We start from the raw sequence: 21,919 nt of genomic DNA, 5'->3' as shown, positions 1-21,919 counted from the left end.
AGCTGCTAAGGGCAGAATGGAAAGTTTCAACAAGGTTTATGAGGGAAACCCTCCTGCTGCATCATGCTGTTCAAAAAGGTTCTAGCTTTGTAACGTTCTCCTCAGAGAGGGAACAAGGTGTGGCTGGATTCACACCCAGTCCCAGACTTGGTCAAGAGTTTATGTCCAGAGATTTTTATAGGCATAATTGAACCGTAGTTCAGCTTTATCCTGCAGAGTTAAGGATTGCAAGACAATATAGAAGAATTATTCATTTTAATTGATGATAAAAATGCCTAGACTAAGGGGTCTTAATCAGAATTTGTTACTACACAGTGAACATAGTTATAACTACTAGTACAATGCACCATTTATTGAATACTGAAGGACTAATATTAAAGCCAGCAAAACAATTACTAAGCAGAGATTGATGTTACCCACACCAACAACAGAGGGAAAATTTCTTCTGTTCAGCCTTGAGGAGTAGCCTTGAGGGGCATCCCCATTCAAGGGTGGAATATCCACAGTCGCTCTGAGAAATGGTGTGTTAGAATCCCTGCAATTAAAAGGAAGGGCTGGGCTTTTGTGGTACAAGGTGATTCACAGTCAGGTGTCTCTGGGCTTGCAGCATCACCTTAGCAGATGCAGGTTATCAGCACTGTGACCTGACAGTGCCTCTGACAGAAACTTCACCTGGCACATCCTCACCAGCGCCAGTTCATGTCAGGAAATGTTCGTCACATCCTCAGAATGTTTCACTTTGGGACTGATGAACCAGGCTGATTCTTCAACACTAAACACAGTATGAGGCCCCTTCCCCATCCACTACTGATGATTTTTTCAAATAGGATCAAGTTTGAGCTGTTTTACCCCCACTTAGGCAGAGCATCCTGTTACAGGAGCAAAGGAGAGAGGTTGGAAGAAAGTACAGACAGAATTTGTTGAGGCAAGAACACGTCCATTTCCCTGATCCTTTTCGTCTCTTCTGGATACTTGCAGGAAGCAGCCTCTCCAATTTTGTACTTAGGCAGTGGGCCCTGGGTCAGGCTTGGGAGAAAAGGGCAAAGCAAATATGTACTGGGCTGAGTGAAGGAATGTGTGCAGAACTGGAACACTGGGATAGGGAGGATCCTTTTAGAAATCAACTTGCTAATTTGGATTTTAATTGCAAGTGGTGATAAACTTCTAAAACTTTTTGTATTCAATTAATAACTGCACTTTCTATATAAAATTAACAATTTGATTTTCAAAATATTTTGCATATGTCTACACTACACTGCAGTGACTATGGTATAGGAACATCTCTTTTTCATCTTTATTTTAAAAATATATGAAAGCTTCAGGGGAAAAAAAGCCAACCCTGTTACATAAAAAAGCACACAGAATCCTCTCTTCATCAAAAATCAAGTAGATTCTTCAATAAAGTTTAAAAATTTCTAATCAGAAAACTAATGAGGAAACGTTTTTCTACCCTTGTACCATTGCCTACCAGTTTTCACAAAGCTGAAGGGCCTGAAGGCCAGGTAAACTACTGAACTGCAGACAAAAATCATGCAACATCTTCTGCAGGCACATGAGACTGATAAGATACCTGCCCAATAAAATAGTCTGTGTTTGAATATAGCTGAACCAAGACTGGCTCATGCTGTTTGCACCAGCATTTGTCATAAAACACTGTAACTGATGACTTCTTACAGCAAATTCAGTATTAGCATATAAGATATTTATCCCAGATCTAATGCAGTTGGAAATCTAGAAATGTAAATTACATCTTAAACCCCCATTTTCTACATAGCTTTTTTTCCCCTTCAGTACCATGCAAATTTGTTTAATATTGCATATAGGCCTCAATTTGCCTCAAGGTGCATAGAGACGATGTACAAAGGAATGTAATTTTTTCTTATTTGATAAACAGGTAAATAAAGGAAAATATTTTTATAAGCTGTTTGGGAAGAAAATGTGTGAATGGCTTAAACAGAGGTAGAGAACTGCACACACCAAAGTTTCATTAGTGCTCTTTAAACTCTTGGGTCTAAAAAGAAGCCATGAACTGGAATATGAGCGCTCTGTGCACATCTCTGTTTTTAGGGTCCTGAATACCAACCACTACCAACCTCTCAGAAAAAAAAAAAAAAGAAAAAAAAAAGATATTTCTTTGTAAGTTTAATCTAAACTGTTAAGGGGCTCTTCAGTATCTCTGAAATAAATCATGCAATCAGATATTGTTATTGCTACTTCATTAAATTTATTTTTTCATTTGCTTTGAGCTTAATCTATTATAAAAGACAATATAAAAAGCTTTAATATTAATAGGTTTTCCTGAAACCTATCAAGGGGATTTTTTTTCCTCCCACTTTTTGGTTTTCCTTTTTTTCACTTTTTTTCCCCTCCTCTCTTTTTCTTTCTGTTCTTTTTTGCCCTCCATTTTTCCTTCTAGTTATTCTTTTCCCCCTTTTTTCTTTTATTCCCTTCTTTTTCCTGCCACATTTTTCCTTTCTTTTTTCCCTGCCATTTTCCCTCTTCCTTTTGCCTTCCTTTTTTCTTCCATTACCCACCCTTCTTTTCTAATTTGTTTTCTTTTTCTCCCCCCTTTTCTCTTTTTCCCTTTCTTCCCCCCCTCCCCCTTCTTAAATTTTGCCCCTTATATTTCTCCCCCTTTGGTTTTTCCTTCCACACCCAATTCTCTTTTCCACCCCCTTTCTTTTTTCACTGCTGTCCCCCAGGGCTGTCCCCAGGGATGTCCCATGGGCTGTCCCCCAGCGCTGTCCCCCAGCGCTGTCCCTCAGGGTGTCCCCCAGGGCTGTCCCCAGCGCTGTCCCTCAGGGTGTCCCTCAGGGTGTCCCCCAGGGCTGTCCCCCATGGGCTGTCCCCAGCGCTGTCCCTCAGGGTGTCCCCCAGGGCTGTCCCATGGGATGTCCCCCAGGGCTGTCCCCAGCGCTGTCCCATGGGCTGTCCCCAGAGCTGTCCCTCAGGGTGTCCCCCAGGGCTGTCCCATGGGATGTCCCCCGGGCTGTCCCCCCAGCGCTGTCCCTCAGGGTGTCCCCAGCGCTGTCCCTCAGGGTGTCCCCCTCAGGCTGTAGCGGCGCGGGGGCGCGGAGCGGGAGCGCGCGGGGGGCGGGGTGTGTTGCCGGGAGACGGAGGCGCGCGGGAGGCGTTGGCGCGGGAGCGCGCCCCCCCGCCCCCCCCCGCGTCAGCGGGAGGCGGACCGCGCCGCCATTGGCCGGCGGGGCGGCGGGCGGCGCCGCGCGCATTGGCCCGCGCGGGGTCACGCGGCGCGGGCGGGCCCGTGACGCGCGCGGCGGCGGAGGGGCTCGGCTTGTCAGGTAGGGACGGTCCGCGCGCGCCGCCCGCGCCCCCGCCGGCGCCGCGCCCGCGCAGGGGTCCGGCCGCCCTCGCCCCGCCGGCGCCGCGCCCGCCCTGCCCCGGCCAGGGACCCCCGGGAGCGCCGGGACCCCCGGCCGGCACGGGGACGCTGGCGGGCCCCGCGCCGGCTCTACCTGCGGGCGGGGCGGGGCGTGGCGGGCACCGGCGCCGCTCGCGTTCCGCTGTGCCGGGGCGGCGGCGGCGGCCGCATCCGGTCGCGTCCCGGCGGCGTCCCGCGGGGAGGTGTCAGCGGCGCCGCTCGCCCGGCGGCGGCTCCGCCCCGGCGGGGCAGGGGCAGCGCGGCGGGCGCGGGTCCCGCCCCCTCCTCGGGTCCGCCGCCGAGGTCCGGGCGGGGGGAGGCAGGGGGCGGGTTCGGCCCCGGTCCGGCGGTGCCGGGCCCCGGTCCGGCGGTGCCGGGCGTGTCTGTTCCCCTCCCGTGCTGCGGCCGGGCTGGAAGTGCTGGGAGTAACGGGAGGACGTGCCGGCCGCCGCCAGGAGCTACGATGTGTGACCATCCCTGCTTCCCAATAAATGCAGCAGCCCCGGGGAGGCGGTTTGGGGTTTTGAGTTCTCTTCCTCCTTGGTGCCGCCTGACAGTTCTGTACGGCGCAGCGGCCGCCTGCGGGAGCTTCTGCCTTAGTGCTGGAGCCTGCCCGGTGAGGCCTGGTCAGTGTCGCTGCCCTGGCGCTCTTCGTGTGCATTCTAATGCTTTGTGTGTTTGAGGTTTTGGGATTTGCACGTGTACTGAATGCTTATATTTGTTGTTCGAGTGGATTGCACAGAAGGGCATTAAACATCCCTTTCCATGTTGGAGTATGTTTCTGTTTGGTTGGACTTCACGTGAGCATACACACCCCTAAAATGACACATCTGTGTGAGCACCAGGGGTTTTGTAAGACCTTTAAAACAAGCCAGCTCATTTTCTCTTTGCAGGAGGGCATCACTGCTTTTCATGTAGGTGAAATAACTTTTCCCTGCTTTGCAGCAGACCTGCTCAGAGTGGCTTTGGTGGTCTGCTCTGTTGTACTGCTGATTCCTTCAAGAAGTGGCAGTGTGAAAAAAGTTGGGTGATGCGTGAAACTGGACCAAAAAAACCTATTGGGTATTAAAATAAGTTCATTAAAATAAGTTAATTTTACTTGTTAACAATACCTAACAAGGAGATTGCCTCTACAGTTTATTTTATGTAAGTGGTAGTCTTTGAGAATCTCAGGGAGATGAGACATTCACACATAATCTGCTCACAGTCAAAGCAAATTGCAAATGATGGACACATTGTAGGTTGAGTTAGAGTAATGATTATTGTTGGTGAGACCAATGTATGCTCCCTCATCTTATAAATTCCTTGTAATGTGTTGACAAATATTGTCAGTACAGTTGGAACTTTAAAATACACGTGTGTGGAATGTTAACCCTAGTAAACTTGGGCTTTGGGGATATTTCTTTGAGGGAGAAAATTAGGTCTCCTATGTACAATGTCACTTGCTAGCTGAGCAAAAGTTATCCATCAGATTTCCTGATTTTCTGCAACTGTAACTTCATGTCACAGCTGAGTCCTTTGTCAATTGGTATGTGGATTGCCACTGTATAAAGTGATCATGTAGAAATAATTCTGATACTTGAAAGTGAGACAGGCTAGAGAAGGCGATGGACAGAGTATAGAGAATAGAAATTTTCAGTTCCTCTGGAGTTGTTTGATAGAGCTTAAAGATTAACTAGCAAAAAAGATAAAAGAATGTATCAGTGTGTGCACAGGACGTCGGGCCAATTTCAATATCAGAGAACTTCAGTGATGCGAAGGTGAGATGGGCCTTTTTTTAAGACAGTGGGAGTGACATTTGCTTCACTAGATTAGAGGTATTTAACTAAGAGCCTAAAAGGGAAGAAAGGTTTGGCTACAGGAGGTGCACTGCAGTTAAGTAACATGGAATGCATTTCCACACTTAAAATGTTCAGAGTTCGGTGTCATTCTTCCTGCACTGGAGAGCAGAGGTGCTTTGGTGGTACAAAAGTGGGGCAGGCATCTGGTGGCCTGTTCTTTGTCCATGGGAAATCCCCTCTCCCTGCCTGGTCTGACCTCCCACTTGCCGCCTGTCCTCGGTGTTCCCTAAGCTGGGAGCAGCAGTGTGAAGGAAGATATGTTTGCCATGTCAGGCTGAAGGCGGAGAGAGCTGGCAGCAAGTCCAGAATTGCTCCATAGAAGGAGATGGGCCAGGAGCATGAGGTCATCAGTTTGCAAGGAGGATTTTTTTTTTTGCAGTGTGTGGGAAGTAGCTCTAGGAAAAGAGATTTTTTTTTCTGGCGGGGAGGAGAAGCAAAGCAGTAAGGGAGGAAAGACTAAGTGCATTCCAGCAGGAAGTAAACTGTATATATGCTCCTATTCTAAGATAAAACTGTCCACTTAGTCTTGCCCTAATTATATTGGTGCTGTACTTGCCTTGTGAAAATGGGTTTCAAAAACCTAGTGGAGAGCTTTATTCTACGACAGAGATAGTCTTGAAATTGTTGAGTGTTCACCATTTTATTAGGGAGTTAAAGGATTTAAAATTTGGAGCATGAAAATATGCAGGAAGTCTATGCTGTTTATTATTTGTGTCAGGTAAATGTAACATTTCTTTACGAAGGTTTTTTTTTGAAACTCTTTTGGAGTAGTGAATCAGTGAAATTCATAGCTCTGTTTCCAGGGTTTGAGAGAAGATAGTCACCTCTTATTTTAAGAGTGTATGGTCTGATACAGTACATAGGAAGTTTTGGTAAGGATTCTTAAAAACCAACAAGAGTCCTTCTAAAATGGTGTTTATTTTTGTGTTTGGGATTATAATTTTTTTCTTGTGGGACAGCCTCACTGGATGGAAGGCTTTGATTGCTGTCAGCTTGTAGCATGAAATCATATTTGTGACCATTACAGTAATTCTTCTCTATTTTCTCTTTCAAGTGTAAGTGCAGAGTTCAGTTTGGTGTAAGGAGTCTGAAATAAAGGAAATTTTTAAATTCCTGTGTTTTTCCCTGATGATAATAAAAATAAATTCCCAATAATTTAGGGCTTAATGCTGTTTTTAATCTCGAGTGAGTGAACTATAGCTCATGACATCATTCTACTTTGGATTTCAGATTTCTGTTTGCTCTATAGTAACCAGCTTCCCTTGCATTGCTGCTTTCTACACTTGAGAGAAAATGCCAGATGCTTTAACCACATATAATTTCAAACTTTCTTCTTCTTATCTGGGTTTCTGACTAACCTGCTTACAAAACTCAGATGTGTGCCTTAGCAATTTGTAGAGACAACTCTCTGTACTCATAACTTTACTGCAGTTGAGTGTCTGATTTCTGTCCCCATGTGTGGGTTTCACAGAATTACCGATCTTTGGAGTGTACTAGTTGGCTCTTTAGAACGTTGTTGATGTTGTGGGTTTGCACCTTGAGGAAAAAGGGTATTTTGTTAGGATTTGTGGTGTGGCTGCTCTTATTTTCTGCTGAGGGCACAGTTACTGCTTGGACCAGATAATTCCTTCAGGTTGTTGACAGGGTGAATGTGGAGTAACAGCACTAATTGCATACTGTGAGAGCTTTCTGCCATGTAGCTCTCTATTACAACAAATGCATGCTGTCAGCTGTTGAGGGGGAAATAGAACATTCATGTGTGTACTGTTAATCTGTTCTTTAGGTATGCTGTACAATACTGCCTGCAAAATACTGTGGTCCACTTGCAACCCTCTCTTAGTATGAGCTAGTAAGAAAATACTTAATAAGTTCTTAATGGTCCTCATGTATTTGGCGTTTTTCAATATGGCATTCAAGTCTTGGTCTGAAGACAGCTGTCTTGCAATTGTCATTACTTAATCTTAAAGAGTCTCACAACTTTTTTTTTTCATACTGTGATTCTGTAAGTTATTTATTTCAACATGAGGAGCTGAGACATTCAGAAATTACGCTTAAGCGTAAAACTAAATACCATAATTAAGACTTAATGAAAAACTAGTTATCTTGTAAGTAGTGGCAACCTGTGAAAAGTTTGTGAATTGTTGCGTATTACATAAGCACTCTTTGCCAGAAGCAGAAGTTAAATCCAGAGCAGTGTTAAAGTGGATTAATCATGAGCCATTTGTTCCTTGAAATTGCCTGTTTAGTAAATGGGAGACGCACAATTATATCAATGAGCCTGATAAGAGTTGTGAAGATGAGCCCCTCTGACAGAGTGCTGAATCATACTCCGAGCACTCCATCCTCTCTAATAAATGGGTTGGGCATTTCTGGAGAAAAGCTCTATGAAAGTAATTACACAATCACATAGTGCATATTCCAAAGAGGGTGGAATGTGGGTTTGCATCCTCATTTTGTGAGTCTCTTAATTTCATACTTGGTTTGTCAGCTTTGCTGCTTTTTGTCAGTTCTGTTTATGCCTAACTTTTTGCTTTAGAAAATTTGGAAAATCTTGCTCCATACATTGACAGCATATTGTAGCTTGTATTGTCTGTCATCACATTTTTAATGTTTGCTGTTTGAACTGAGAGTGGGAGTTATAAGTTGTTTTCTCTCTTGTAATAGAGAGCTGGAAAGGACATAGATTTAATGGTTATTTAATAAGACAGGAATTATTTTATTGAATATTTGGTGCTTTAATACTCAGGCAAATAACCTATTAATAATGGCTGAGCTGGTGGGCGTTGTTAGCTGCTGCACTTGTAAATCACAAAATTCACCTTTGGTAAACATATAAACAAGTAGGAGTAGCATCATAGGATAAATCCTGATTTTTGAATACATAAAGCTTGTTTTATCTGCTGTTACATTGTATAAATTTGTTAAATTATGACCACTGCAGCGTATTACTATTTTGTCTGCTCAAGTACAGCTTTTTAGAATTATGCTAAAGCTTCCTTTCTGTATTTCATGTGTCTTTCAGATAGCATCTGACTTCCTAGTTGTGGCTTCTGCTTTCAAATGTTCAGGAGTGTAAAATAATAAGCCACAGCATTTGTTTTCTAAGTTTCAGGAAGTACAGATAAGGGTTACAGTCAGACAAAGTGGTTAAGTTCAAAAATGTGAGAATTGCAATGTTAAGAGAAATCATACAACTTTACAGCAGCTTTTTACTGGTTAAGAAATAGAAAACATGGAATCAGAAGAACACATCCTTGTTTATTTTAGGTATATTTATTGTATGTCAATGCTGTGAATGCTGTGTTACCTCCCAACTTTTCTGAAATTTTCATGATATGGTTGACAAACTGAAGTTCATCAGATAAAAGAAAATGCCAAATACAGAAAAATGTTGTCAGTTGAAGTGTGCATCTGAAAAAGCAAACAGTTCTAAAGGGTCTGTAACAAAGATAGAGGAAAGCTATATAATACCAGTTTTGCCTTTTGGATTAGGTGAATATTGAAATTGGAGCGCAAAATCTCTCATCAGCGAATGTGTTAAGTAAATTTGAAGCTACTATTTTAATAAATTTAATTGGCATCCAGATAATCTAATTTATCTAAATGATTTTTTTTAATGAGAGAAGGTAATTATATGTCATTCTTACTGAGGTCAAAATCTCAGTTCGAGTCAGTTGTTGTGTTCCTCCATGGTCTCTGAGTTTTCCATGCTGCATGGCTTCTAGCTGTCCTTCCCTGGAGCCGGGTGGTATCCTCTGAAAGGAAGCCAACTGATGGGAGTTTACTCCAGGCCCTGCTTCAGACACAATGGAAACTCATTCCAGGAGATTTGTGCCCTTTGCAGAAGAGTCTTCAGGAGGTATCCTGTCCTTACATGCCTTGTGTCCCAAGGCTTCATGTTTCCGGGAAGCATGCAGTGCATACCCTGTGCAAAAAATCAGCCCAGTGGGCTGTGACACAGTGATTTCTTGTGCTCTGGTATTTAATCACCAGTCACCCCATCCAGGCTTGGGGGGCCTAAGTGGGGATGTAGGGGTTAGCCGTGTGGGTGTGGTCAGTCTGCTTTTGGTGGGGGGGAGCTGTAATTTCCAAAGCTCTGATTAAGCAGAGCTGGTTGTCAACATTTGGCCATTACAATAGTGTGGTTTGGATCTCTCTACAGAATTTTTGTCTGATTAAATTGGGATTTCAGGTTTAGAGATGCAGTCAAATTCCCTTTGGGTATCTCAGAGTACTGTAAGACAAGAATTCTGAGGGAGCTAAATAACCCTTGTCTACAGTACAACAATATTGTCATCTCTAACTTGTTTCCGAATGATACTATGTTATGAAGGATATTGTCCTTTTAACTGAAATATTGGCTGCCTGGTATAATCTCTGGAAAGAGCACTTTTGAACGGCAGAAGGAAAGGCTGGATATGAAATAATAATCTAGTGCAGTAAAGATCAGATAGGCTGAATCTTGTGTATGCAAATAAATTTCCATGTGCAGAATCTAGTCGTGCACGTGCACTTCAGGATCACTTGTCCAGACATCTGGAAGATTAAACCTCTACCACTTTTACCTGTTTGTAATAGCATCCATTAATTAAAGCTCATACATTTTCAAATGAGAGTAATATTCTTCAAAAGGAGTGTTCTCTATACCTAGGATGGCTAATGATACCCAAACTGAACTGACTGGAACTAAGAAAAGAATAGGTAGTTTTACATTTTGGTATATATTATTAGAATGTATGTAATAAAATTTCTTACACACTTAAGGCATGTAAGAAGGTTCAACAAATGCATCTTTCAGTCATCTGCATTTCTGTTGAGAGTAACTGTATCCCATTTAACACAGAGAGCTATCACGATATGGAGATGGGAAGGAATAGTCAGTTCAGGAACAGCAAACAAAGGCTTGAGGCAACACCTTTCACTGAACCACACAATAGGTTGTATCTCCTGCAGTGCAACAGCCTGGAATATCAGTAGTTAGGAAGAGAGAGAACCATCTCATGGACCTATGGTCCTCATGGCTAATATTTTCTATCCAAAATACTGTGTAATCAAACTACATTAAATGTGGTACAATGATGCCGAGGAAATAAGTGACCCCGAGAAGACTGAATGAACAGTGAGTTAACTAAGTAGAGGGTTTAATGAACCAGAAGGATGTAATTAATTTAATGAAGGAGGAAAGAGGAAGAAACATCCAGATTGCTCTTTCAGTTTCTTTCCAAAGAGCAATAAATACTTGGAACTCGATTATGTTTCTCTTGAGGAGACCACATTGCCATTTATTACAGACTAATGGCAGATGTCTTGCCTAATTGTTTTGTCTGAAGTGAGACATTCTGGCTGATATTGGGCCATAGGAAGAAATTAAATATCTCTTTATAAAGTACTTCACATCCTGAGGATTTATCTTTTTCTATGGCTGTTCTTAAATCTTGAGAGCTAAGACAGTGCTACTGGGAGAAGCTTCTTGGTAGTACTTTGGATTTCTAAGTTGAAATGTGCAATGGCAGCAGCCAGTGAATTTTGGGACCTGAAGTCTTCAGGAGAAGTCTTAGGTGTAGCTTTGTGATGATGAGTGACCCCCAGTAGGAGTATTCTTCAATCTTGTTCCCCTTACATAGGCAGCCTTGGGACTCCGGATTTGCATGTGGGTTTTATGTGTGTGTTACTTCTGACTTGCTATGTATTCATCTCAAGACTGATGGATATCAAGATGTGAAATGCCACTTTCAGAGGTTTGGGGTATTTTTTCAAATACAGGAGACTGCTTCCTACCTTCAGACTAAAGAACTTAGTTGCTAATTGAAATCTAAATATCTAAGAGAAATCAGCGAAGATGTAAGGTAACATGCTTAGAATAACTCTTCAGTTGAGATGGTTACTACAGGTACTTTTTAATTTCAGTGTTGACTTTTTCTAGAAGTTGTTTCTACCTTCACTAGTTGTCTAAGACAAGAAGTCCCTTGAAAATGCAATAGTTTAATTTTCTTTAGCTTCTCTTTTCTTTTGCTCAGAGGTTTCTTTCATACACTGTATAATACACACTTTAAGTGAGCTTGAGTCACTGATGTATTTTTTATTCTGTTTTCAAATTGTGGCCAATTTTTGGACATTTTAACATTATTTATTTATTTGTAATTCTGGAACAGTCTTTCTCTTTAGCTGGTAGAATTGGTTAACCGGGCTGGAGATGCACACTACCTGCCCTGTGATAGTCACTTTTAGCAGCCTTATCCTGCTCAATCCATTTTTCTTTTAGGATCTAGTGTGGCCTTACATGTTGCAACACTGCAGAGTTGAGAGGTCAGTAAAAATTTGTCAGTCAGGAACTCTCTATTGAGGCCGTGCTTTTCTCTGCCTTTCCTTGAGTCCTGGAGCTGAATTTAGGGAAAGTAATTCTTGGAAAAATAGAGGAAGGAAAGCTTTTTCTTTCTTGTAAACACATGAAAAGTAATGGGAAACTAGGCGTGTTTAGCTTTGAAAGCAAAAGAAGGGTGTGTGGCTGATTCTGTCACTTTTTCAGAGTCAACAAGACAAGAGAAGAGTCTTGGAGCATTAGTGACAGGATGTGACTTCTGTCAGCTGGACTAGCTCTTTTCTTCTTAACCTGTATCTGCCTTCACCTTCTTGTTTGTCTGCCTGATGAGATTCAGTCTTGCTATTTAGCTGTGACTGTAAGGTAGAAACTTCTGCCGGGTGGAAACAAAGCTGGTTAAGTAACTGCACCTAAAAAGCACTTACCGCATGGTTTGCTACCAGATGTCAGCTCTACCCTTTGCCCATTCTTTCACAGAAGGCCTGAGATGATAAAGAAACATGATGAACAAGTTACCAGGCCATGGGAAGTAGCAAACAGCTGAAGATGGGGAGGAGAGTGAGATTACTGTTTCTAATAGTCTTGGAAAATTGGAGATGTCATCTGGAACAAAGCAGGGGTCAGTGAGTATGAAAGCTCACTGGCTGTCTGTAGGCTGGACAGAATGGATGTATGGTGGTGGAAGATGAAGTTATGTGGAAAAAGAACATGAATTTTTGGATAATGAACAAATAAGGATATGTTATCAGGTTGTTAGAAAGAGGGTAAGCACATGGGCAAGGAGCTTGAAAGTAATTTGAACTAATTTCTTGTTCTTGTCAGGGTTGGTTGGTCCTACATTTGGTCCTGCTGTTTCAGCTTCTGACTTCTTATGTGAGATGGAGACCAGTTGCAGGGTGTTTAGAGGACAGCAGTGGTTTAGAAAGTGGTTCAAAAGAAAAGAATGAAAAAAATTAGAATTGTGTCTTGTGATTCTAGGTAAAGAATCTGGGGTCTATCTTTTTGGGCTTCTATCTGTTTTGATTTTTTTTTTTTGACTGCTGCTAAGTGTAAATCCTATTCTTTGATGAAGCTCACTGCTTCTTACTTGCATTTATTTTTAATAACATCACAGCTGCAGGAACTGCTAAGAAAAAATGTGGTCTTCCTGCAGGTGCAGGAATGGGAGAGTGAGAGTGCACTGTTTGAGGATGTTAGTACATGACCAAGTAAAATCCGTGTAGCTCAGTACTCGCTACTGTCAGATAAGAAGGGGCTGTTGGCATAAATATAGAGTAATAGTTCCTGTTCTGCTTTTACAGTTTAGAGACATCTTAAGATGGAACTCTTGCTGTTCTACAGATCTGTTTTTTAAAATGAATTTTTATAATAAATTTGTACTTCTTTGTTTCATGGTCTCGGAAATGTCTTTAGGCATAGAATTATCTAATTTAATTATTTTCTGGGCAAAGAATGACATAAGAGCAACTTTTTAAAAATTTCATTTGATGTTCTCAAGTTCTTCTGGAAAACACTTCAGGCATTTGACATAGTATATCACTTTGTGCTATAATGATTTTTCTTTTGGTGTACTTTGATCTTACACCTGTCATTCTTACCTTTTTTTGTGAGCTAAAAATTCTCTTTGTGTGTAAGCTGCTCCACGCTATGATCAATATTATCTATATATTCTTTTGTGCTGTAAGTTTTTCTTTAGCTAGAAGAACTTTAACATGCAGAGATACCACTAACATATCAGCAGCATAAGGCTATGTTATGTTTTCCCTTCCCTTCATTAAAAAATAGTTTAATATTCTGGATGGTTTCTAACCTGTCTGCTTGAAAGCACTGAACAAATGTTTTTGAAGCTGTGTGTTCAGAGACTACTACATTTTTTTCTGGTACTGTTATTAAATAACTCCTACCAGTGTATTATGTTGCATTTATTGACATGTGACTTCATCTGCTGTTTTCTGTGCTTGCTGCTCAGTGTTCTGAGGTTTTGCAAGTTTTGTAATGATCTGTTGGTTTTGATGAATCAGAATAATTTGGTATAAAGCACAGATGCTTCTGTTATGATGTACAGGCAGGTAACCATTCTGAAGAGCAGTCCAAGTCCTGGCACAGATTATGGAGAGGCTTCTGAGCTCTTTCCCCTGTCAGGCTTTGTCTTTTAATCTTACCCTGCAAAGTCTTCAGTTCTCTAGTAGCTTACTATCAGAGACATCAGCAGAAACTTCCTACTTCCAACACCTTTTCCCACAGGATCCTTGATGCCTTCATAGAACTCTTCAAGTTGTGAAACATGATTTTGCTCTGTAAAAGCTGCATTGTTCTTTTTTTCTTTTGAATTATTCCAGTCTACAGATTCTTAGGCATGGTTTTAACCACCTTGTGCAGTATCAGAGTCAGACTGTGTTGTGCTTCTGATTGCCTTGTCCCATCTGAAGAAAATTTGATTTATTTTCCTCTCTTGATACTTCTTTGCTTGGCTCACCTTAAGCCTAAGTTTTTGCAGAATTAATATTTTGGAAATTTCAATGCTTTGGCTCAATAGTGTTGGACTGGTGAATTCTTACTGTTGATTTGATATTTTTAATTGCCTCTTGGATGCTTCATTTTTAGAAAATGCTTTATATATCCTAAATCTGAAGAGGATCTGATTTGGGGATTGGCCTTAACTGTCTTGTTAGTAATTTCAGAAAACAACAGATCATCTCAGTTTTCTGTTCTGTCTTTATCTACTTATAAATTTGTCTTTTATACCTTCATTAGCTGGTGAATTATTGCATTGAGGCAGCAAGATGTTTGTAACTATCAGATTCTGCTATGTTTGAGCTCAGAAGTAACAGTGGAAATTTGGTGAGATTTTATTGTCTTCTGGCAGATGGCTGTGCAATTCACTGGAAAGCTTTTATCTTGCTTCCATGTACTAGCTAGTCTGTGCCTGTCAATTAGACCTGTATTGGACTTGCATTACCAGCTTTAAGTTCTACTAATGACCTGTGTACAGGTGAAAAAATGCACATAGGTAAAAAGTTAATAGCAACAGGAATTCTAAAGAAAGGTTGGGTTTGCATTTGGTTTTCTTATTGACAAACAAAATTCTGCACTCCAAAATACGTGATAGCTTAGTTCTTTAAAAAGAGAAATAAAGGTGTGTTGTTGTTTGTGTTCAGGGAGCAGAACTTTTTTATGTTGAAGTGGCTCCAATCTGTTGTTTCATTTGATAAATGGAATTTTTTATGGGCTTCATTTTACCACATGCAGTTCTTAACATCTGCATGAAACTTGAATGTGCCCAGGTGCTGGTGGTGATGTTTGCTCCGCTTTCACGAGTCCCATTTGGATGGGGATTACAGTTCATGTTCCTGTCCAGTGACAGTCTGGTGTTTCTTCCACCCAGTTTGTATTTATGTTAGTAAGATGAGCCAGGTTTACTCTAATTTTTTGCTCTTGCTTGTACTTTTTTTGCTAGTGGAGATTTACCCTTGGGCTTTGCAAATTTGGAACAAATTATTTTATAACTGTTTCTTAGAAATGTGATGAATTTTATAATGCTTGTAACCTCCTGTGGTTTTTTTTTCCCCTTTCGTATCTGCTTGCATAGCTGCTGTTCCTTTTCAGTGCCTGAATCTTAGCATCACTTAGTCTTTTCTATTTTTGGTCATGGAGAATAGAAGTTTTGTATTTTTATTAGGCAGTTCTTTGTTTCTCAAACATCACTAAGTAACCAGAAGGGAATACTAAATAATGCCTGCTTGAATGTGAACTAAGATTGTCCCTTCGTGAGGTTTTATGAATGTGTCTGTGAGCAGTGCTTTGTTTTAAATAATGGACAATTTGAAAATAGTTTTGCTTTCTTCACCCCTACACACGTCTTTCTTTCAGTTTTGCTTTATGTGTTTTTTCCTGTGAGGGCATTGCTGAACTCTAACGGAATGTCTCATTTGAAGCTGGACATTGTGGTGTGAGATTGTGAGTGAATGCTTATCGTGGGTCCACACATAGAGATTATACAGTATACCTTACACTTGTAAGTTGTGTGCAGAGCTTGTTCTTTACCATTCTTTAAACCCAATATATTTTTTCCGTACTGTAAACCCTCAAAACCCTTCTGTGTCAGTTTGCTTCACCTAAATTGTGGTCCTGATTTATAGTTTGAAGTTTTGGTCCTGCTAGTCATCCTAACTTCCTGACCTCCTACTCTTCTAGATGTTAGAGTAGTTAGAGCCAGATAGAAACTTATGTGTCTTGAGCGGTTCCTTTCTCTTGTTGTCCCTTGTTTTCTTCCACTCCTATGAAATTACCACTACTAACTTGGTCTTTCATATAACAGACTTGGGCCTTCTGTGCTTTCGTTTTCCTTAACAGGTTTCTGGTTTTGTTTCACCGAGGGCAAGATTCATAAATAAATAAAATTGTCTTGATTTTTCAGCTACAGTACACTTGTCATAAGAAATTCCAAGAACTTAAAGAAAAATCTTCTCTTACATGTGTAGAGGCAAAATTATTTCTTCACTCAAAATTATGTGTATTAACTGATAGCATACTACTGCTAGCAGTCATTTGAGAAATCTGCTCTTTTCTTTTAGTTGAACTGTCTGTTTTTAAAAAAAAAAAGGTAGCCTCTGGTAATCTGAAAATGCAGGGCAACTTACCTAAGTTTGAGTTTTGCAATGTATTTGAAAACGGTGAGATAGTTAAAAGAAGTTTGATATGTTTTTCTTTCACAGAGTCCCCAGAAAAGAAAAAAAAGTGTATTTCAGTAGGTGCAAATCAGAGGAAGTAGCTGCTGACATAGGAAAACTGTACTAAAGGACATTTCTGAAGGAAAACTTTTAAGGTATGTGGGCTAAGTTATGCTTTGCAGAAGAGCTTTCCTGAAAATTAGGTGCCTGCTTTGCTTTGAATGGAGCAATATTTCAAATCAGCTTTGAAATAATCAGGCAAACTTTTATTACCCCTTCAGATGTTTATTGTTGACAAAAGCTCTGCAGAAGGGTTAGTTTTACTAGTTTATGTTGTGTGCATCATATCTATGCATACAAAGATGATCTTATGAATATGAGATTAGTGTAAACAAAGGGTAGATAATGCATGTGTTTTGTGTTTCATGGTCTCGTGCATTCCAGAAATGGATCCTACACTAACAGAAATGCCAGTTGTTTGACTGCCTAATTTTTGTTTAAGGTGTGGATGGAACACTAAGAATGATTTATTTCATTATTTTAATGGAATATAACTATTGTAAGCCTCACATTGAGAAATTGAGAAAGGCTGTCTAACAAATTGATGATCTATTGTAAAAATGCTTTTAGTTCGGTATAGAAGCCTTGATTTTAACAATTTGTCTCCTGAATCCAAATCCTCTTTCTTTTCTGATTTTGAAATATTTTTAATATTTGTAGAAAGTGTTTGCAGAATAAAAGACATGCTGTATTCTCTATGATTTGGAGCCCATGCAGATTTAGGAATAATCTAAATTCATGGTCAGCATATGAAGAGTGGGAGAATCCAGATCTGTGATGTGCTTTCCAATTCTGAATTTAGCTGGGGGCCAGGTGTGCTTTCTGGGTTTGTGGTTTTTTAGTTGCCTGCCTTGTGGCTGGTACTGTGAAACCACAAGTTCCAACTGATGCATGTAGATGCATCATTGTTTTAAGTTTATAAAGTCACAACCTTGGATATAAGTGATCGCAATATGTAGCGGAAGACACCAGTTGTTACAAGTGAAAATGTTGCATTGTACCTGCTCTGTTCTTCCTTGCTCGTTTGATTTCAGGCAGTGTCAGACGCAGGACCTTTGGTCTGACACAGCATGGCCACTTTAATGTGTCACAGACAGATTGCAATCTTTAAATTAAATGTACATCGGTTATGGAAACTACTTTCTTCAGAGTTGCTGCTGGAATCCAACAGCATGACTAGCTGGAATGCTGGTTTTATTTCCTGAGGGGAGTGTTACAATATTGAAGGATTATGTGACTAGCAACTTCCTTGAAGTTTCTTGCTGTTAGGCTGAAAAAATTTAACATTGATTTGTTTGGAATCTGACTGGACCACTGTGTTGATGGTTGAGAGAAATTTTAAATTGTCTTTGGTAACTCTGCTTAAATTTAGAACAGTTTAAGATCTGGTTGCTCATTCATGCTATATTATTAAAAGTACATTCAATGTGTACTCCCTGTGAATGATTAGTTTGTTGTTTTGAATGTAACACTGTAAAGAAAGTAAGTCCTACTTTCTTGAAATTGATTGTGAGATGCATTTTACTCCTGAGTTTAACAAATATTTTTTGACTAATTTACAGGTACAGTAATTTTTTTAGCCATCTGTACCTATGTCTATAATAGATAATATAGGATATTATAGATCTTTTAAGATATATATATATCTTATATTTCAAAATATAAAAAAATAGCTCAAGCTCATTTGTCTTATTTGGTGGTACTGGTATTTTATTGCTTTTACAAGACATGGTACAATTCTGTTTGAAACTTCACTGGCTTGTCAAATTGTGCAAGCTTTGTTCACATATGGAAAAAGAGATAAACCTCATGGATATCTGCCAGAAGCAGAAGAAATCTCTTCACAGTAAGAGTAAAGCAATTCCTGAAGGTTTTTATTTCTGTATGAATTTAGCATATCATGTTTGTTATTATCACTTCTCTGTCTAGCTTGTTTTAAAACCTCATGCCATCTCTGGTTTTTCCTTTAAGATAAAATACTCTCCCATGTTTTTTTGAGATTTTTTTTACCCCAGAATAGCTCTCACACTGTATCTTCATCTCTTGAACATTAGAGAAGCAAGTATGCTTGTGTCTCAAACTCCCCATATCTCATACCAGTTCCACATTAAATCTTTTCTGCATTCAGATTTTGCTGGTTTTGCTGATTTTTTTGCCAGTGGTCTGTGATTACAAAATCTGTCTGGGAATCTTTGTCTTTCAGTGTGAGTTATTTAATGTTGTGTGGCAAAGCCAAAAAATATGGGAATATTAGTATCCCATAATCCAGTAGCTGTGAACGTGGGGAAGCACAAGGAGAATCACACCATGAATAGCAGCCCAGCTAGTCTGCTGTTCTTAAATGTCATCTGGTGCAATGGTGGGAGACACAGGGCTAATCTAAATGCATTACTGTGCCTGAGTGATCCCTGTAGGTCCCCTCTGACTGAAATATTCTGCTGTATTGCTCTGGCCCTGTAGGGCAGCTGTCATCTCATCTGTGGTCACTAACGAGGGAGATATCAAACTTGGAAAAATACCTGTCTGTCTTGGTGCTAGATACTGTATTTTTGAACACTGCTTGAAAATTTGCTTGTGTTTTTTAAGAGTATTTGAAAATCAGATTTGAATATTCATGTGTTAGGTAAATCTTACAGTTCTGACTTCAAATTAATGTCTGTGTCATCTGTACTGTTTTCTGTTGTTTAAAAATATTAAAAAACATAAAAAAATCAGAAGTGGTTTAAAGCAACAGAATTAGTTTTTAGTTTATCAAAATTTAAGCTTAGTCAAGTGGCTTAGGTCTTGAATACTTCTTCATAATTTCTTTGCCTCCAAATGAAGCACTTGAATTTGGCTGGATGTCTTGGTTGAACGTTTTCTCAATTTACATGGAAGTCACATGGCAGCTGGCTTACCCATTTGGGAGTCATCAGTTCTCAGTCTTTGTGCTTGTTAGTTTTAGCAAATCAGAATTTTACCACTTTTGCAAAACAATTTTTTGCTGTGCTGCTTCTGTCACAGAGAAAGGAATAATTTAAAACAAAGATGGGAGTCCAGTATGTGTACAATTTTTCCCTATGTATCCAGGCATCTAATAGTGGAATTGGAAAAAAGTTATTTACTGCTTTGTGTAGAGGAACTTAGCAGGCTGGAGTGAGATATTGTTGTGTCTTTTGTTCTATTGATTTTTGTAATCCCTGTATCTCCTTTGTAAGTCACTGGAAGCAGACTGAAATATCACATGCTGAGAATATTTCCTCCTTCCCTTGCCATACTGCCTCTCAGTAACAAACAGAGGCTGGGGTAAAAGTAAGCAAGCCATTAGTTTACTTATAATACAAAGCCGAACTTCACTGTGAGACTCAGTTCCCATCTCTTCTAAATCTGGATGTAAGAAAACAAGGATACTGTATTTTCTCACAGCTATTGTGCTAGGAGAGTTTGGTAATGTGCTAAAATGAGGTAGGAGAAAGATGAAAAGTCATAAAAATGGGTTTAGGTGTAAAGGACATTGAAAATTTGCTACTGCAGCTTTAGTCATGTTAATAAACAGGGACTTTAAGGTTTTTTTTCTTTAGTTCATGTTGCTAAAATGTTTGTGGTTCTGCAAGAGTGTTCCTCAATTTTAACTGTGGAGGTATTTTCATAATGCTACTAATAATGACATAGTTCATAAATACAACCAACATAAACTATTTACTGTTGCTGTGTATGACTGAATTCCTAGCCATCAAGAAGTATTCTGACTAAAATATACAGCTTCAAATTAGAGTTTATGAAAGCTTACAGGTTTAAGGTTACTCATACAGCTTTGACTTGTCTGTATTGTGTAGATACATAGTAATGTGTCACTGTTCTAGTTTTCTTTATTGGATCTTTGTTTTGTTTTGTAGCATGGCTTGTGTTCTAAGAATAAACACATAGTACATGAGGCTTATTTTAGAGGTTGCTTGAGGTTCTGATTTGCAAAATCTTCAGAAATTTCGTGCAGTAACTGAAGCCAGTAACATATTTATTTATTCTGAATACCTAACATCCTAAAAATGCTAGGCACTCTGAAAAGTCTGTCTTTAAGCCTTGTGCATATTGGTATGAGCTGCCACAGTGTTGACATTAGTTTATGCGTATCAGTTCTTAATGCAAAATAAGAATATTAGTCCTACTTCCCTCAATGGACTGCTAGGAAGATAAATTTGTTAATGTTTGTAGAAAGCTGCTAATTTAAGTAGTAATGTGTAAAGTCTGTGAAGAAATTAGTATTTCTGTGTTAAAAAGAATCAAGACTTTGCTGTAGTGCAGGAATTAGTGAATAGGCAGTGTACTGGCTGTGGCTGCACTGCAGTCCAGAGATAAGGGTTGCAGTTTATATGAGTTTATCTTACCTAGTTGAAGCTGATTAGTATAGGAACAGGTGGTGTGTACACAGAAAAGAGGGTTCAGCCTGCATTACAAAACCTTTTGCAAGAGTGTGTAGGAATTACTTCTTTGTGTGGTTTCAGCTCTTTCACAATGTAGCTGTGTGTTTATCAGCATCAGATGCAGGTGTTTCAGAGCTAACTCTAGCAATTGGTTCTACTACTCTGACTTGATGTCAGTGTGGTACAATAAGACTGGACTGTCCTAGGGTAAAATGGTGTGAACTAAAGAACTCTGACCCAGGGGAACAGTGTATGGTTGGATGAGAAACGTACTTTGGGATATTTTCTGGTTTTTGGGAGGTTGAATCTGCAGGGTTAATGGCCTGTTAACGCAGGGTTTAGGAGCAAACTAGGTTCTAAATAGTCACCAACTTCCCACAGACCCAGTGCCTGAGAACTGGTGTTTTGTGTGGATTTTTCTGTGCTCATAGGAGAGTAAACGTGGAAAACAAATGTTTCAGGTCACCAGGAGTAGAAAAGTGCAGCTGACAGCTTGTCTGGAGATACTGTTAGGTGTGCTTATTTGGTTAAATATGTAGATTGGTCTTAAGTGTTTGTCTTAGATGCTGTTATATTTTCTTTCATACTGTACTTTAAGTTAGGAAGGAACGATTTTGCAGAAATGTAAACTGGAATTCTAAGGCTGAAATATTTTCCAGTCAGAGTTTGTTGTTAAAAAAGTGCTCTGAGCCTCCTTTCAGTTTATACTGAGGAAGTTAATGTATGTGGTTAATCTTATGATTAGGTAATTTTAGGGTTCAGGCATCAGTAATTGCTCTTTGTCTCACCAGAAGTTTTTTCTTTTGATAATTGTCTCATCAGTCTTGTTCTCCCTTTCAGATGTGGTGAAGAGCCTGTATTTTCCCCTATCTGGTATATAGTGCCTTAAAAAATGGGGTTTGGAGGTGACCTGAAGTATTCTCATGATGCTTTATTAAAACTCCAAGACTGGGAACTACGACTGCTGGAAACAGTGAAGAAATTTATGGTAATGAGAGTAAAAAGTGATAAAGAATATGCATCCACTTTACAGAATCTCTGTAACCAAGTGGATAAAGAGAGCGCTTGTCAGTTGGATTATATCAGCAATGTGTCCAAGGTAAGTCTGAAGTTTGAATTCGGAATATCCTTGGATTTTGGGTTTACTTTTGTTTTTTTGGTTTGAGATGGATTCCTATCCATTCAGTTTCTTGAGAGTTAATGTTGGCAAAGTATTTAAAACTGATTATTTTAGTTTCTCAGTGAAA

The 21,919-nt window shown here is 39.9% G+C and overlaps 1 protein-coding gene across 3 annotated transcripts in view; it reads left to right on the top strand.

The window, feature by feature from the left end:
- Positions 1–3,279: 3,279 nt before the first annotated feature.
- Positions 3,280–21,919, top strand: part of FER (FER tyrosine kinase) — a 156,563-nt gene continuing 137,923 nt past the window's right edge. Inside the window, exons 1-3 of one of the 3 annotated variants that reach the window (XM_030968860.1) lie at positions 3,280–3,302; positions 16,258–16,367; positions 21,513–21,771. In XM_030968860.1, coding sequence (XP_030824720.1) covers positions 21,565–21,771 — 207 coding nt within the window. In that variant the 5' untranslated portion in view covers positions 3,280–3,302; positions 16,258–16,367; positions 21,513–21,564. Of the gene's footprint in view, positions 3,303–15,985; positions 16,368–21,512; positions 21,772–21,919 lie in introns of those variants that run through there. The other 2 variants (XM_030968859.1, XR_004061501.1) reach the window with 2 other exon arrangements.

Source organism: Camarhynchus parvulus, chromosome Z, assembly GCF_901933205.1.
Source record: "Camarhynchus parvulus chromosome Z, STF_HiC, whole genome shotgun sequence".
Taxonomy (NCBI): Eukaryota; Metazoa; Chordata; class Aves; order Passeriformes; family Thraupidae; genus Camarhynchus; species Camarhynchus parvulus.
This window is presented reverse-complemented; position numbering and strand designations above follow the sequence as displayed.